At 34.3% G+C, this 18,712-nt stretch overlaps 1 protein-coding gene across 1 annotated transcript; it reads left to right on the top strand.

Moving 5' to 3' along the window:
* Window positions 1-11,562: 11,562 nt before the first annotated feature.
* Window positions 11,563-12,357, top strand: LOC120352968. Its single transcript, XM_039435329.1, has one exon. The coding sequence runs from the start codon at window positions 11,563-11,565 to the stop codon at window positions 12,355-12,357; it is 795 nt and encodes a 264-aa protein (XP_039291263.1).
* The last annotated feature ends 6,355 nt before the right edge of the window (window positions 12,358-18,712 follow it).

Genomic DNA, 18,712 nt, shown 5'->3' on the forward strand with positions numbered 1-18,712 from the left:
TTTGAAAAAACCCACAGACACCACCGGCATGTCAGGTTTAAAAAGATCAAACTGCATGTTACCGGCCGACAAAGAGGAAATACGTTTGTAAGAATTGATTTACACCACCGGCACATTTGTTTTAAACCAAGTTTGATAAAACGGATAGTTGCAAATTGGAATGAAAACTTGAAACAAATACTGAAATCAAATTTAGATGGGGGCTTAAGGAATAATTTTTGAATTAATTTGGAAGCTACGTTGTGAATACATAAATCATCAAACTTGTCATAATCACAGCCTACCCACCGAATCATATCTTTGCAGACTAGCATCTTTCTACTGCAGCCTAGTTAATCAACATAACCTAAACTTCGCCACATCTCAGCTAATAAGGAAATATTATTAATTCACTTCAAATGAAGAAAATCGAAATCAACTTTAATAACAGAAGAAATTAAAACTACGAAACAACCTTAAAAATTTACCAACCTAATCAAGCCATCTGCCTCATGTTACAGTCATCACAGAAACAATCGCCTGGTATCATCTGCACAACTGAAAAATAGAAACAAGAATCATAGCATCCACGGAAAATAATTATAAATTAGAAATAACATGAAATTAGCAGTGAATAAGAGGAAAGAAAATAAACAAAGTTTATTTGAAAAAATGTGTAAACCTAACCTTGAAATACAGAATCACTAGAAAAATCTATTCAGAACCGACGCCTGTTCGATAATTTTCTTCGTCCCACCAACCAATGTGTACGAAATCCTAGAGTCAATGTTAATAGAATCAAAGCAATATCGTTAGTTAATTATTGTAACCCATTATTTAATGTGGAATTATAAGTAAAAAACACAAACAAAAAAAATATATATTTATGTTAATTTGCACGAAATGCGCATGTTCTGTGTTATATGAATGTATCTCTAAAAAACTCCAAAGAAAATGAAATTCTTACCTTCAAATGTGAAATTTATTACTGTTGCATCAAAAGATCATGAATTGAAATTCAAATTGATAAATATAATCTTAAGGACTTAATATTGTAACCAACATTGATAAAAATCAAGAAAGCCATTTCAAGTGTAACCCTGTTTGTACGCAACGTACTAAGCGCAAATAAGAAATTGCTCGAGTCAAACGGTAGACGATTGTCAAGTCACCGAAGTAAAATCACACTCTCACCCAATTTATGTAAAAGCCAGAATAAAGAGTCGAAACCTGTAATAACTATGAAAAAATGATGAAAGTCTATATTTGTTGCAAATACTGTTCAAATCTTAAGAAGTAATATGTGAAATCTTGTATATTTGTTATAGTTATGGGTCTGCTCATAAGCCACCCATGAATGGAAGTTGTGGAGTTGTTTTTAATGAAGGATCCTAAGAGACCTCATTAATTATTGTATTTCGATTGTATCCAATGGAAGGAACAATCAATTATTTATTTTCTCGTAGCCAAAAGTGCACGATATATTGTTTTTAGTGTTAAGTGTTGAGTTTTCGTAGAAGTAAGGAGATGAAATAGTGTATTCATCACAATATCGGATTTTTCAAATAGTCATTGTTTCGACTCGTCTCCCAATTACCTATTTAAAATATCCTGGGGGCTTTTGTGTGATGAATTTTTCAAATAGATCTCATGAAAAGAGAGAAAAATTGTGATTACCTTTTAAAATGAAGGAATTTGCTAAAGGAATAGTTAGCGACCGAGCGATAAAGCTTACTTATCAATAACTGTATATTAGATAAGAGTACCGTTCTGTACTGAATATTTTTCTAGGAAAATTATTCAATAAAATTATAATTATTTTGCGAATAAAGCACAAATTATTTATGAATCGCTCACTGATTTTGAGGTTACACTTTGTTTACTATCGATCAGATGTTTTTAAAACAGTTCGAACGCAGCTGACTGATTCAAAGCATTGTCAAATGTCATGCCGGTTTTCATGCAAGGTAAAATATCATTCCTAAAAATTATAAAACTATCAATAAAGGATCAAGAATTTCAAAATAAAAAATAAAATGTATGTATTATTGTTGAAATTATTTATTATTTAAGAAATTATATTATACGTCAGGTCTTATTGTAACTAAATAGGTCATAGCATGAAATTATATTATTGATAAAATGGCAGAAATTATTTATAACAATCTCAAACCTAATAAAAATTGTACAAGAGTATTAATTCATTAACGACTTAATTCAACTGAACCACATGGTAATTAAATCTCTTGGCAGGTCTAAGCCAATCACAGTGCATAGAAATAGCACCAAGACGGTGATCGTTTGAAAGCAACACATGTTAATCTATTATCAGACACCAACCCTGCCTTATCAGTTACACTAGCACGTGTACATTGTATGAGAGGAACTATGTCTAGAAGATTAAGCAGTTTTAAGGATTACATAAATTAAATTATTATTGTAATTAAAGGAATTGTATTCTACTACTTGCCACTGACGTCATGTTTACGTCACAAGCGTTCTACCAATGGCAAATTTTTATGCAAATTATTACATTGAGATTCTGAGAAGCAAGGTCTAGCCTAAAAGCTTAGAGAAAAGAGCAGCACTTCCCTTTTGAAATCCTCACCGTGCAGATCTCTTTTTATAGTTACCAAAGACCTATTTGTGAAAATTTCTTGTTCGATTTTAAATGTTCTATTTGTGAGCCGATATTTTAGGCCAATTTATTTGTTATTCGTAAATTTCTGTTTTCATCAATCGATAAATTTAAAAGCTTAAAGTAAATTATCCCTTAATTAATTCGGTGAAGGAGATATTTAAATTAAAATTCCCCACGTGCTGAAACCGAAGCCTGGATTGCCGCCGATCAAACGATTTTTTGATCTAAAGAAGAAAACCACGACGACCAAGGAATTTCACGTGAGTTATAAGTCATAAGGGGCCCCAATCTACGCTTCGAAAATATTTCAGTGCAGAAAAACATAAATTTTTCTTCGTTAAATTATTGGCCACGCCGACAAGCGCTTTAGCATTAAGAGCCTAGAATTTATTCATATTGAATTTATAAGAATTTGTAGTTGATTAACTATCCTCCGCTGCCTGAACCACGACCCCGAGCAATTTTAAAATATTTTATAATTCATTTTTTCTCACTATTTTTTTTTCAAAACTGTTAAACTTTATCAATTGTAAAATTCTGTTGAATCACGCATGGTATCATGCAAGCACAAGAAATTTTTTAACTATTCTGTTAATGCTAAATTATTATCAACCTGTAAATCAAATTCTGAACCTGCACTGTATGATTACATATTTTATTGTAATATATTTCAGTTTTGTTAATTCGCTTTCTGAGTTCGATTATTTCTTAAGCCTGTCAATTATTGTGTCTGATACGTTCTATATTATCAAGAACCGATCGAATACGATCATTAGAATAATTGAATTAAGCTGGATATTGGAACAGGTCTAAGTGGATGTAGCGAGTGGGGTCAGATCAAGATATTTATTCTTTGTCCTTACCTGCTCATATATCAGCTTTTATCTGTTACCTACCTCGACTTAGGAGCGAACACATCAATTGTACAGCAGTGGCAGCCATAGATCATATAAATTCCTACAATAGAGCTTAAAACCCGACAAGACTCTGTTCTCGAAGTATATTCTGAACGATATTTGGTCCAAATACCGTATTTTAATCCTTCAGAACTTATTAGAGACGCAGTCCCGTAAATTATCTACATCGGGATTTTTGCTCGACCTGTATGATTTTGTATGCTCATTCTTCACAGGTAATAATTTTAAGGTATCCGTATTCAGTGTTTAGCGATCGCTACACTACTTATAAAAATTTCATCACAATACAATTTGTCATTAGAAGAATCAAGGGTGAGCGAGCGTTTAGGCCTCCCGCGATTCCGACAATTGTATTGAATCTTGTAGTGAATCAATCAGTCTGGTGTACACTCAGCGTCCACACACGCAATTACAAAATTTATGGCCGCTACACCATTGACTCAGTACAAGATTCACTCTACATGTGTGAAGCCTTCAAATCACGCTCCACAACATATAAACATATAAACATAAAACATATAAACATATAACCATATAAACATATAAACTATAAACATATAAACATAAAACATATAAACAATAAACATATAAACATATAAACATATAAACATATAAACATATAAACATATAACATATAAACATATAAACATATAAACATATAAACATATAAACATATAAACATATAAACATATAACCATATAAACATATAAACATATAGACATTTAAACATTAAGAGAAATGCCAAACCGTCGACTTGAATCTTAGACCTTACTTCGCTCGGTCAATTATAAAACTGGTATTTAGTTATATGACTTTGTCCATGCTATATAATATGGCTTTCTGACAGTAAAATGTTATTATTATTAATGAATAGAATTATTTATTATGAACCACTGTGTTTTCTCAAATTTCAACCGCATTTATTATTTTATTCACGGTATCATTCAATTACAAAATGCTGTCGGGCTGCATACATTTTTTTATTCATTCATTGTCACATGGGTTTCTCCCGGTAGGATTTCCTAAGGGTATAGATCAGTTTGATTGCAACTAAAATTAATTGAGGTTGAAATTAATAATTGAAAATTGTTATCAATTCATAAAATGCACAACATATGAGTGAAAAATTGGCTGTGTTGAATGCATGTTGTGCAAAATTCAATGAACGTTTCAAAGCTATTAAACTTATATTCGTCGAGGTTCGTTAATTAGTACATCGCTTGTTAGCTGAGCAATTTTAAAAGCGTTCTTTCACCTACAGTGATCGCTCTCACTCTCTCTCCCACACCCACTCTCTCTCTCTCATTCACTCTCTGTTTCTCTCTCTTTCTCAGGATTTCAGGACTTCAATATAATCGGAATTTCCGAATCATTTTTGAAGCCTAGTATTACATCAAATTTTGTTGCATTGCCTGGATATAATCTTTTCCGGAATGATAGATTAAATAAAGCTTGTGGGGGTGTAGCAATTTATGTGAAAGATTTTTTTTTTTTTTTTTTTTTTAGATTACGTCCTAAAGACTCCAGTCATGGAGTATAAGACAAGTCATGTTATTACCACATAATAATTCTAACACTAAGTAGTTCAACCTAGTTTAGGTTTGAAAGGAATTCTTGTACACTATAAAAAGCTTTATCAACTAAATATTTTTTCATTTGTTTTTTGAAAATCTTCAAATCATCATTACTTTTCAAGATTTGAGGTAGCTTGTTATAAAATTTCCTACCAATATAATCTGGTTTTTGTTCAAATAACCTACTATTGTGACCCATTATATGATAATCTGCTCTGTTTCGCGTATTATACTCATGAACATCTGAATTCTGGATCACACCACTCTTTTTCACATGCATTACAACTTCATATACATACAAAGATGGCACAGTTAATAGACCAAGCTTTTTAAATAAAGGCCTACAAGAGTCTAACCTATTCACTTTCTCTATACATCTGAGTGCCTTCTTTTGAATCTTAAACACTCTGTCCATATTTTGTTGAGATGCATACCTAATATGAGATAGTATAAGTCCATGGTAAGCAGTTAACAGTAGTTTTTTATCATTCAGCCTAGCAAGCTGCCGCAGGACAAATACCCCAGATGATATCTTATTACATATCCTCTCAATGTAAGGATGCCATGTTAATTTCCTATCCAATAAAATTCCCAAGAATGCTACTTTCTCTTCTTGGTCTAATTCATTTTCCTCTACAAACACATTTATTTCTCTATCCTCTACTGAATTATATTTACTTTTGAATTGTAGGAATTGACATTTCTTACTATTTATTGTTAATTGCCTTTGCTTCAAGAATTGGACAATTGACTGTACTCCAGTAAAAGCATTTATTTCTAGACTATCTAATAAATAATTGTTAAAGATAAGCGATGTGTCATCAGCAAACAACAGAGCTCTGTGATCTTTTAACTCTTTTGGCAATTGGTTCACATACAACAGAAACAGTAAGGGACCCAGAATTGAGCCTTGAGGTACTCCAGCCTGGACCTCCAGTTTTTGAGATTTAATTTTTACTATTTCATTCCCATCCACCTTGGTAAGCTCAACACACTGGTTTCTACCTATGAGATATGATTCAAACCATTTTAGTTCTATACCATTCACACCTACAGTTTTTAGTATTTCCAATAATATTCTATGGTTCACACAATCAAAAGCTTTGGATAAATCAAGAAATATTGCGGCTGCCTTCTCACCTGAATCTATTATATCTATTAGTCTTTCAACAAGGGATACTATTGCAGTCTTAGTAGATTTCCCTTTCTGGAACCCATGCTGTTCATCACATATGAAATTAATTTCATCCAGGTGCATCAATAACCTATTTAAAACTACTCTTTCAAACATTTTACTTATTACATTTAGAATACTAATGGGTCTATAATTTTCAACTCTTTCAGAATCACCACTCTTGAAAATTGGCAAAATTTTTCCTTGTTTCAGATCATCAGGGAAAATACCCTGCTCTAGTGAAGTATTAAGGAGATGCAATAAAGGGTCCAGTAATTCATTTTCACATTCTTTTAAAATTTTGCTTGAGACCCCATCCAATCCTACTGTTTTTTTGTTATTCAAATTTTTTATTATTCTTGACAACTCATCTCTTGATAATGGATGAAATTTAAATACCTTTTCAATTGGCTCAGCATTTAATGTAGTTGTATTATAAGTATTAGTGTTCAGTGACTTTTGGAGATTATATGCAACCTGTTGATAATATTTATTGAAAAAGTTACAAATGTCTATGCTATCATCCATATAATTTCCATGTTCATCGATTATCCTAGGGACATTAGTAACTGTATCCTTTTGAGCTGCTCTCCTATTTCTATTAATTACCTCCCAAACAGCAGAGTTAAAATTGGTACTAGTTGTTAATATTTCAGCTGTTTTCTTACACTTAGCTTTCCTCACTTCTTTTGCATAGTTTTTCTTTAGACATTTGTATTTGACCTCACTCGGAACATCCCTCACTAATTTAAATTCCTCATAAGCTTCCCTAACAATATTTCTTTGAGTAAGGATATCTTCAGTTATCCATTCATCTACTTTGTTTAATTTACTTTTTACTTTGACTTTTTTTATCGGACAGCATACACTAATGTGAAATCTTAGAGTATCAATGAATTGCTTATATTTGTAATTTAGGTTACAACTGTTATAAACACTACTCCAATTCTCTTGAAGCAGTTCCTGCTTCAAACAATTTATATTTCCTAGCTCATATTGCTGAATTTGTTTCACAAAAGTTTTTTTTCTGCTTGGATTCTGGCCCTGCAACTTAACATCTAAAATTTGATAGTTATGATCTGATAGATCTGAGCTACCTAACCTGACATTACAACCTTCTATATTTGTGAGGATATTATCAATAATTGTCTGTGAAGTTCGAGTTACTCTTGTATATTCGTGGACCTTAATTTCTAAATTATTCATATTAATAATATCTCTAATATCCTCTGTCATTTTATCCTGCCTGGCAAAATCGGTATTGAAATCTCCTACTACTATAACATTTGTGAAACGAGCGGTTGTAATTTCCAAAAGTGTATGGAGCAGCTCACAAAATTTTTGCCAGTCTCCATTTGGTGACCTATAGATACCTAACACTACTACCTCAAATCGATCATCAATTTTTTACCTTAGTCCCGTCACCTCTAAATCCATCTCAACAGAAAATCTCTAAAAAAATCCAGTTCATAAGTTTGGGTATGTTTAGCATTGTTAGTGAATATACATACACCACCACTTCTATGAGCTATTCTACAAAATTCTGATCTCAGTGAATAGCCTGGAATCCTAACTTGATTTATTTCCTTTATTTTTAAGCCATGCTCTGTGAAAATAACAATGTCAGGATCCTCCTGTTTAAGAAATACTTCTAATCTGTCAATTTTGTTGCGAAGATACTGAATATTTTGATGATAAATACTAAAAACCTTACCATCTTGTGCTACTCTATCTCTAGCATTTGTAGCTATTTCCCTTTCCCTGTTTTGAGCCAATTTACTAAAAAATCGTTATTTGTTTTTTTGACTGTTTTTAAACCAGAGGATTGCAAACGGCTTTCAATCAGCTCTGCCAATCTATTACAAAAGATTACTTTGCCAGATCGATTTAGATGCAACCCATGATTAGTGAAGTTATGTCTTTTCAGCCTTTCATTTAGAAAACAAATCCCCAGTTGTTTAGAATTCTTATTTTTTAGGCTGTTGATTGTATTATGGATTGATTTGTTTGTCGAATTGATTGCTTCATTTAATTCTGGCCTATCAAACCTATTAGGAATAGTACTTATTATTAAGTTTGTTTTTTTGCTGAGTGGCACAATTTCCTTGATTTTTTCTGTTACTTGAGGAAGATGATTCAAGTTAGGTTCATTTATATTATTTGAGCCACCCAGTACAATTAGATAGTCATTTTCATCAAAGTCTTTAGTTTGTTCCCTAGCTGACTCTACAACTGCATTAATTGATGCACTTGGCTTGAAAAAACATTGGACATCAAATTTATTTTTTAATCTTTTATCAAGGAGATAAAATCAAGGAGATGGTATCAAAACAAAAGTTTTAATCACATCTAAACAAGAGTATTGTTCCAGACCAGAGTTTATGCTACTTGAATTATACTTATCTAGTAATGATAAATTACTCGTTGGTATCTGTTATCGCCCACCAAAAATAGGTCATTTCACAGATTTCGAAAATGCCTTGCTTTCTTTTATGCCTTGTTATAACCGTATACTAGTTATGGGGGATATGAACACCGACTTGAACATGACGAATCGTAACTTTGACTACTTTCAACTGACTACAATTTTCCAATGCTTAAACATGACTATTTTACCCCTCGATCCAACTCATCATACTAATGAATCAGACACACTCATTGACCTTCTCATTGTTAGTGATCCCAATGAGGTTGTTCAAGCAGGCCAAATCTCAGTCCCAGCTATTTCTAGACATGATTTGATCTACTGTGTACTTTCCCATAAGATACCCAAGCCAGAACAGAAAATTATCACTTATAGAGACTTCAAAAACTTTGATGAAGCTGCCTTCCTGACTGATGTGGCTCAGACTCCATGGCATCAAATTGAAGCATTACCCTCAGTTGATGACATGGTCAAGACTTTCGAGAATTGGACTTTGACTTTGTATGACAAACATGCACCTTATGTGACAAGGAGGATTAATAGAAAACGACGAGTACCGTGGATGACTGAAGACATACTTAAGATGATGGGACGTAGAGACAAAGCACATAGAAAATTTAAAAAGACATTTGACTTGGACAGTTTGATAGAGTATAGGAGCCTTAGAATAGGGTTAAACAGGAATTACGGAACTCAAAGATGAGGTACTTGAATTCGTTTATGACAAACAATAGACAAGACTCTAATCACTTTGGCAGGGAATAAAAGAATTCGGGCTTGGCAAACAGAAATCGAATCCACAAATTGACTTACCATTGAATAATATAAATGACCATTTCGTTTCACACTCTAACCAACGCGACGAAGTTGTCATTGCTAATCATATAGATGATCTTGAAGAGCAGGTTACAAACTTAGATTTACCAATCACTGATCAATTTCATTTCCATCCAATCTCAGAAGAAGACACTTTCAGAGCAATTCAACGTATTCATAGTAATTCTACGGGTGTAGACAAAATTCCTATTAAATTTATCAAGAATATGTTATTTGCTGTTTTACCAACCATTACATACATTTTCAACAAGTCACTTGAAGAAGGCATTTTCCCTGAAAACTGGAAGTTTGCTCTGGTTCGCCCTCTAAATAAAGTTCCATCACCCAATAAAGTTGAAGATTTTAGACCAATCAGTATTTTACCTGCATTGTCCAAAGTGCTAGGAAGACTCATTCATGCTCAAGTTGTAAAATTTCTAGACAACAATAGTAAGCTTCATAACTTTCAATCAGGCTTTAGAAAATTCCATTCAACTGAGACAGCTCTGCTTCGTGTCACTGATGATATAAGGTTAGCTATGGACCAAAGAAAATGCACCATCCTCACCCTATTTGATTTTTCTAAAGCATTCGATACTGTTGATCATACAGTCCTTCTGAATAAGTTGGCTATTCTTGGTTTCAGTCGCAACTCGTTAGTTTGGTTTAAATCCTATCTATTAGGTAGGAAACAATGTGTATCTGTCGGTGACAAAAAGTCAACTTGGAAAAACGTTATGCATGGAGTACCACAAGGTTCAATTTTAGGCCCTCTCCTCTTCACTTTGTATGCTAATGACCTTTCTTCCATTATCAAATTCTCCAGTTTCCATACTTATGCAGACGACCTTCAAATCTATTTAAGCTGTCCCATAACAAAAATTAATGAAACAGTTGGAATAATGAATCAGGATATCAATTCGATAGTGGAATGGACAAAGAAAAATGGCCTTAAGCTTAATCCCATCAAAACACAACCCATTATAATTGGATATTCTCGTCTTATAAACAATATTGACCTTGAATCGATTCACAAAATTAGTGTAGACGGTAATGACATTCCTTACTGTAGCTCAGTTAAAAATTTAGGCATTATTATGAATAATACTCTTGACTGGTCAGAACAAGTGAACAAAACTTGTAAAAAGGTATTCTCAGCCATGCATGCATTGAAGAAAATGCACGATATCCTCCCTAGAAACATTAAATTATTATTGGTTCAATCTCTCATCTTCCCACATTTAATGTATTGTAATTCTGTTCTTAACGATATGCAAGTCACTCTGAATGATAAACTACAGCGTTGCCAAAATTATTGTCTACGTTTCGTCTACTCTCTCCAACGCCATGATCATATCACCCCTTCAATCTCTCTCTTATTCCTTACTCTCTCTCACTCACTCTCTCTCTCTGTCTCTCACTCACACACACACACACACTCACTCTCTCTCTCTCACTCTCTCTCTCTCTCTCTCTGATTTGTAGAGAGCTAATAGGAAGGATATTTTTAATATTGTTTCCGAAGAATGGACATTGATATGTCCAAAGCTCCGCCAATTTATGTAGATGCATAACAATATAATTGTCTATAGTTATTATATTACAAATTGCTTTTTCATATCCTATACAGTTCAATAATTATTTTCTTAGTCTATATTATGTAAATTCATCTATAATTTTGCTGTATTGTAAGCTATTGTATATAAGTGTATAAGCCAGTTTATATTGTAATCTACATAAATAAAGTACTCAATCAATCAATCAATCAATCAATCTCTCTCACTTTCTCACTCACCCTGTTTCGGTTCCTACCTGAGTAACAGGTGCCAATCTGTTAAGTACAATGGGTTCTCATCTGGCTATCACATTTTAGGGAGGGGTGTTCCCCAGGGGTCTGTACTTGGGCCTCTTTTATCAGTATATATATAAATGATCTAACCAATATCTTCAGATTCTCCAAACAGCACCTATATGCCGATGACCTGCAATTGTAAATCCACTTTGACTTGAACGACTTTACTGCTACAGTTGACAATATGAATAGTGAACTTGAGACTCTTACGGACTGGACTTTGAAACATGGACTTAGAATTAATGAAGCGAAATCGAAGGCAATAATTATTGGCTACACTAAACTCATGACTCGCCGAGGTTTCAACTTTGATAATGGACCATACATCAAAATAAACGACAATAATTTGAATTACAGTGACTTTGTTACAAATCTGGGACTGACAATAGACAAAACACTCGACTGGACGACACAAATCAACACCACCTGTAATAAGGTATTTGCAGGTATCCACTCGCTTAAGAAAATTGGTGACTTCATTCCACTTCACGTGAAAGTGATGCTGGTTAAGTCATTAATTTTCCCATACTTCTCTTACGGTGACATTGTGATCAATGACATGACTGTGGCCTTGTCTGAACGACTGCAGAGGGCTCAGAACTATTGCATCCGGTTCATCTTCAATCTAAGAAGAGATGATCATATCACCCCATTTTTCCAGCAACTACATGTGCCAAAACTCAAGCATATGAGGGAGTATCACATTCTGAAGCTGCTTCATGACCTTTTGCATGTAAAAACCCCAGGTTATTTAGCTCATAAATTTGTTTTTATTGGAGATCGTAGTGTGAGAGGTACCAGGCAGGGCTCCCAACTATTGGTTATTCCAAATCATAGAACATCTATGTATAATAAATCATTCCATCTATTAGCTTGTCGGATCTGGAATCTGTTGCCTCCAACTGTGAAGAGTATTGGCGATCGAGCTCTGTTTGGCGCGGCAGTATTGAATTGGCTGGGATCTGGTGGCGCAGATTAGGCTTGGGTCGGGTTCAGCTTTATTTTTATTGTCTATTTGCATTGTATCAATCTACATGAATTTAACTCATTTCCACCTTTTATGCAACTACAGATACAAAAATATTTAATCTTAATATATTGTTTTATGATAATTATTATACTTTGTAAAATCTTTGTTTTTAGGGTTTTTTGTGTGCATGTGTGAGTGGATGGCAACTTGATTAGATCTTCATCTCTTCATTTCCAATAGGTTTTCCTATAGATTTATCTAGTGGAATTTGAAATATTGTTTCCAATTGTATAAATAAATAAAGTTCAAAATCTCTTTTATTATATGTTATTGTATTTTGATTAATAGTTTTATTCACTTATATTAATCTTATGTAATCTTATTACATAATGTAATCTATTTTTTTCTGTTCTTATGTAAATTTGTCTTCTTTTGTAAAGGGTTGTGTGGCAGAGAGGACTAGGAGTCCTAATTCCGCCCTAATAAAGGCATATAATCAATCACTCTCATAGATATTCATTCTCCGATTCTCTGCTTGCAGCTTTCTCACTCACTTGCTTCCTCATACACTCTCTCACACCTTCCATCTCTCTCCTATTCATCTTTCTCTCTCTCATTCTCTCTCAAACCCTCGCTCTCTCATATATATTTATTCTCTGTTTCTCTCTCTGCATGAAGCTTTCTCATTCACTTGCTCCCTCATACACTCTCACACTCTCTCTCTCACACACACTCTCTCCCAAACACTCTCTCTCTCCATCTCTCACACACTCTCTCTGACTCTCTCTTCCCACCAACTCTCTCCCAAACACTCACTCTATCTCTCTCACACACACTCTCTCTGACTCTCTGTTCCCACCAACTCACTCCCTCCCTCTCTCCTAACACACTCTCTCTCTCTCACTCACTCACTTACTCTCTCTCACACACTCTCTTTCCCCTCATATTATCTCTCTCTCACTCACTCACTTACTCTCTCACACACACTCTCTTTCCCCTCATACTATCTCTCTCACATACACTCTCTCTCACTCTATCTTTCCACCACCTCTCTTTCACCCTCTCTCTCTCTCCTCAATCTCTCTCTCACTCACTCACTCACTTACCTCTCACTCTCTCACTCTATCTTTCCACCACCTCTCTTACACCCTCTCTCTCTCCTCAATCTCTCTCTCACTCACTCACTCACTTACTCTCTCTCTCACACACTCACACTCTCTTTCCCCTCCCTCCCTCTCACTCGCTCTTTCCCCTCTCACATTCTCTCTCTCTCACTCGCTCTCACTCCTTCTACGCCCTCAATAAAAGCATATTTTTCCCCCTTTCTCTCTCTCTCACACATGAAAATAAAGTGGTAAAGTTTGCAACATCTGCTTGTACGGCAGCATGTTTCACATCTGTATTCTCCACCATTACACACAAAAATATTTCATAATTTTTTCTGTTCTCTTCGGTTTTCAGAGCTATGAAATATCCATCTAGAAGGGCAGGCAGTCCCTGCATGTGGAACACAATTCAATATTCTATCATGATTAAGTCTTTTACCAAATAGCGGTCTCTCTCTTTCACATTTTGAATCATCCTATTTGAAAATGCAAACCTTCAATTGAAGTACAATTGATACAATTCTGTTTATGGATGATAATCTATGGATGTTGAATTTTATCAATAATCGAGAACTTGATAAACAAAATATAGATGCATAGAAAAATAATATAAAAATTGTCGTGTTTTAATAATATTTAAACAATTAATATTGCCAAAAACTGGTGATTCAGTCAACTCAATCTTCAATTTTGAAATTATAGTTCTGTTTCACCCAAGACCTTATTAATCTCATCTTGGTTTTTGTTATTTTATCCTTAATAAGGTCTTCCGGAATTGTATTTACTAGATTATTACTCTGATATTCAAATTGGTGTTTACCAGATGCTAATGAAGTAAAATTAATATTGAAAGCATTTATTATAGTTGGCCGTATATTATATTATATTATAGACTACACCATAACCTTAAAACTTTCACATTTGATGTTCAGGATTCACAAGTTCTCATTCGTTTTTGAAAATTCTCAAAAACGGAATATTGAAATTATGGTTAGACGAGGAAGTTTCTCAACATGTATGAAAAAGACTAAGAAATTGTCAAAAACCACAGATTTATTGATACTTAGTATCAATACTCAGTATCATGGATACCCATGGTATAGGGCGTTTATGTCGCAACTTTTACTGTTATCCCAAGCCGATAGTTCACGTAGTTATTTCCCATGCAGCTGTGTGACGCTGGTAGTCTCTCAAATTGTGCCGTTCATACACTATCACCCCAAAAAAACAGTAAAAATTGACAATAATCGACAGTAATTGGCCTTAGATAACAGTAAAAGTTGCGACATAAATTCCCTATACCATGGGATATCTACTTACGCTATTGTTTCTCTATGTCAGTATCAATAAATCTGTGGTTTTTGACAATTTCTTGGTCTTTTTCATTCAATACGAATAATTGTATATTTATAGAATACCAGAATATCAACTTCTCAACTACACAAAAAGTTTCTCAACCCCTAAAAAAACAATTTCCTTTGAAAGTGAGATTCAACGAGTAATTACAATAATGGGACTCTGAAATCCTTGCAGACAGAACTGGAGATATATAGCGACGATAAAAACGCAATGAGCGCAATTCTGGCCCGAAAAAGATTTTCCGGGAGTCGTTTATCCAGGGCTGGATTTTTCCAAAGCGGAAAATTCGAGCTCCGCAATCATAATATATATAAATTGAGAGTTACCAGTCTGAATTTATGGCAACTTTCAGTGTTTTTCGTCGGCCATTTAATCTGAAACGATCTTTCTCTAGATCAACTTCGGTCGGAATTCTTACTTGGTACTCGCATTTTGGATGCCGGCACACTTTGAGAACGATTTACCAGGTCAAGTAGTGATCCGAGGTGGAATACATTATTGAAGCTTTAGTTTGTCAACTAATTGACCAAGCGAAGTGAGATCTAAGATTCAAGTCGATGGTATGGCATTTCTCTTAATGTTTGAATGTTTAAATGTTTGGATGTTTAAATGTTTGAATGTTTCTATGTTATGCATTTACGGCGAAACGCGGTAATAGATTTTCATGAAATTTGACAGGTCCTCTTTTAATTGCGCGTCGACGTATATACAAGGTTTTGGAAATTTTGCATTTCAAGGATAATATAAAAGGAAAAAGGAGCCTTCTTCATACGCCAATATTGGAGTAAAAATCAGACTATAGAATTATTCATCATATATCAGCTGACAAGTGATTACACAGATGTGTGGAGAAGCCAGTCTATTGCTGTATTTCCATAATGTCTATAGTTTCAATCAAGTACTTGTGGATGAGAATACTGCGTAGGTCTACTGTTCACAGAACTACTAGTAAGCTAACTCAATCAGTTTTTCAACTGATTTATAATAATCAGTTTGTTAAGTCTCCAATTAGACCCTTGCGGAGCACGGGTTACCTTCTGGTAGAAAATAATTGACCGAACGTAGTGAGGTCTATGTTTTGACTCTGATTTTCTTTTGTCTGTCTGTATGTAACGCGATTACAGACAAACGCGTTGATAGAATTCTATGTGATTTGGCAGGAATATTCCTTTCTCCACTTCGCGTCGATGTATACACAAGGCTTTTGAAATTTTTCAATTTAAGTATAATATAGAAAGAAGAGGAATTTCCTCCATACTCCGATATCACTTTATATATCATCTGCTATGAAGATAGGATTAATCAGACTATAGAATTATCCATAATCAATCAGCTGACAAGTTGATTATTCATTGCATGCATTACACAGATGCCTGGCCATGTCTATTTCTATAAGGTACGGTTTCAATATTCTTTATGATGCGTGCCCATCAGTATCAATATTATCACATCCGAGAAACGAATTTAATAGGTGATTAAAAATAAAATAGAAAATGATTAAATGAACTGAATAATGCTGAAGAAATTGTGATATTCTTGATTGAATGGAATTAATTTCAAAATAGTTGAGAAATAGTTTTATCGGTATGAGAGATTATCACGGAACTGGATAAACTGGTAGTTCTGTGAACAGTAGACCTCACGCAGTATTCTCATCCACAAGTACCTGATTGAAATATAGACCTTATGGAAATACAGCAATAGACTAGCTTCTCCACACATCTGTGTAATCACTTGTCAGATGATTTATGATGAATAATTCTATAGTCTGATGTTTACTCTAATATTGGCGTATGAAGTAGGCTCCTTTTTCCTTTTATATTATCCTTGGAATACAAAATTTCCAAAAACCTTGTATATACGTCGACGCGCAATTAAAAATGGAACATACGTGTCAAATTTCATGAAAATCTATTACCGCGTTTCACCGTAAATGCGCAACATATAAACATTCAAACATTTAAACATTAAGAGAAATGCCAGACCGTCGACTTGAATCTTAGACCTCACTTCGCTCGGTCAATTATCATATGGGATACGAATTCAAACGTGAACTGAGTTAATTAACATAAGTGAGTTTTTGATCTTGGAGAAAACAAATAACAGTTTTTAAGAGTGAATTATGATTCAACTGTGAATTGTGATTCAATTGAATCAACTAGAACAGGTGAAATGAGAAAACTGAGAAAAGTGCGTGAGGTCTACTGTTAACAGAACTACTAGTTAAAAACAAGCTTCAATTTCATTCTTTGTCGGATCACTTCATGGAATGGAAGTGAAAAGTTCTACATCAGATGTAATATGGAGTGTAGATGTATGGAGATAGTTTCAAAGTGCATCAGAGAGTGTTATAGCCATCCGGCATATATGGATAAAAGGGAAAAAAACGGGGAAAACGGAGGGAGAATTCTCTCCTCTTGGCCAACATTCACAACTGCCTCGAATCACTCTCGGCTCTAACACTAATGGACGGAAAATTTGCATTCTGTGACTGCGAGAGAGTAAGAGAGAGAGTGAGAGAGAGAGAGTGTATGTGTGTGAAAGAGAGAGAGAGTTTGTGTGAGAGAGTGTGAAAGAGAAAGAGAGAGTGTAAGATCGGGAGAGAGATGAAGAGTGTGTGAGAGAGAGTGTGTGAAAAAGAGAGAGGGAGTGTGTGAAAGAGAGAGAGAGAATTCAGATTAGATTAGATTCGATTTCTTTATTTTTGTATGTTACAATAGAGAGAGAGAGAGAGAAAGTGAGAGTGAGAGAGAGAGCGAGAGAGAGTGAAAGAGAGAGTGTGAGAGCGAGAGAGAAAGAGAGAGTGTGAAAGCGGAAGAGAGAGAGAGTGTGTGTGAAAGAGAGAGAGAGAGAGAGAGAGAGAGAGTGAGATTAGATTAGATACAGTATTTTCTGTATTCATGAGTATGTTTGGGCTGTTGTGCCTGTTGCACTCCTAGATTTTTGTAAGAAAAAATAAATAAATAAAAAGATTTGATTTGATTTCTTTATTTATGTATGTTACAATAGAGAGCGAGAGAGAGTGTGTGAAAAAGAGAGAGAGTGAGTGTGTGAAAGAGAGAGAGAGAGATTGGATTAGATTAGATTTATTTATTTATGTATGTTGAAATAGAGAAAGAGGGAGAGATAGAGAGTGAAAGAGAGAGAGTGAGAGAGAGAGAGTGTGAGAGCGAGAGAGAGAGAAAGAGTGTGAGAGCGTGAGTGTGGGAGAGAGATTGATTGATTGAGTACTTTATTTATGTAGATTACAATATATACTGGCTTATACACTTATATACAATAGCTTACAATACAGCAAAATTATGGATGAATTTACAAAATATAAATTAAGAAAATAATTATTGAGCTGTATATAATATTAAAAAAATAAAACAATTTGTAATAACTATAGATAAAATAGATAATATTGTAATGCATGTACATAAATTGGCGGAGCTTTGGACATATCAATGTCCATTCTTCGGAAACAATATTCGAAGTATTCTTCCCACTAACTCTCTACCAGAGAGGGAGAGAGAGAGCGAGAGAAAGAGAGACAGTGAAAGAGAGAGAGAGAGTGTGTGAAAGAGAGAGTGTGAGAACGAGAGAGAGTGAGTGAAAAAGAAAGAGAGAAAGCGTGAAAGAAAGAGAGAGAGAGTAGTGAGAATCAAATTCAACCCTTTCATCTCACATATTTTTCACAGAAAATGGAAGCTTTCAGATGAGACACGGGATACTGTTATCACTGTCTCCAAACTTCGGTGGTTGATTCAAGTGAGATGAAACTCGATGGGACGATATCACATCATATTGAACTATTATGTTACTCATCCTACTCTTGTTGAAGAGGTAAATTAGTTATTCTCATATTCTGAGCATATTGATAAAGTTTCAAAAATTCTGTAGGCATAGCAGAAGCC

The sequence above is a fragment of the Nilaparvata lugens genome, chromosome 9 (genome assembly GCF_014356525.2).
Source record: "Nilaparvata lugens isolate BPH chromosome 9, ASM1435652v1, whole genome shotgun sequence".
NCBI lineage: Eukaryota > Metazoa > Arthropoda > Insecta > Hemiptera > Delphacidae > Nilaparvata > Nilaparvata lugens.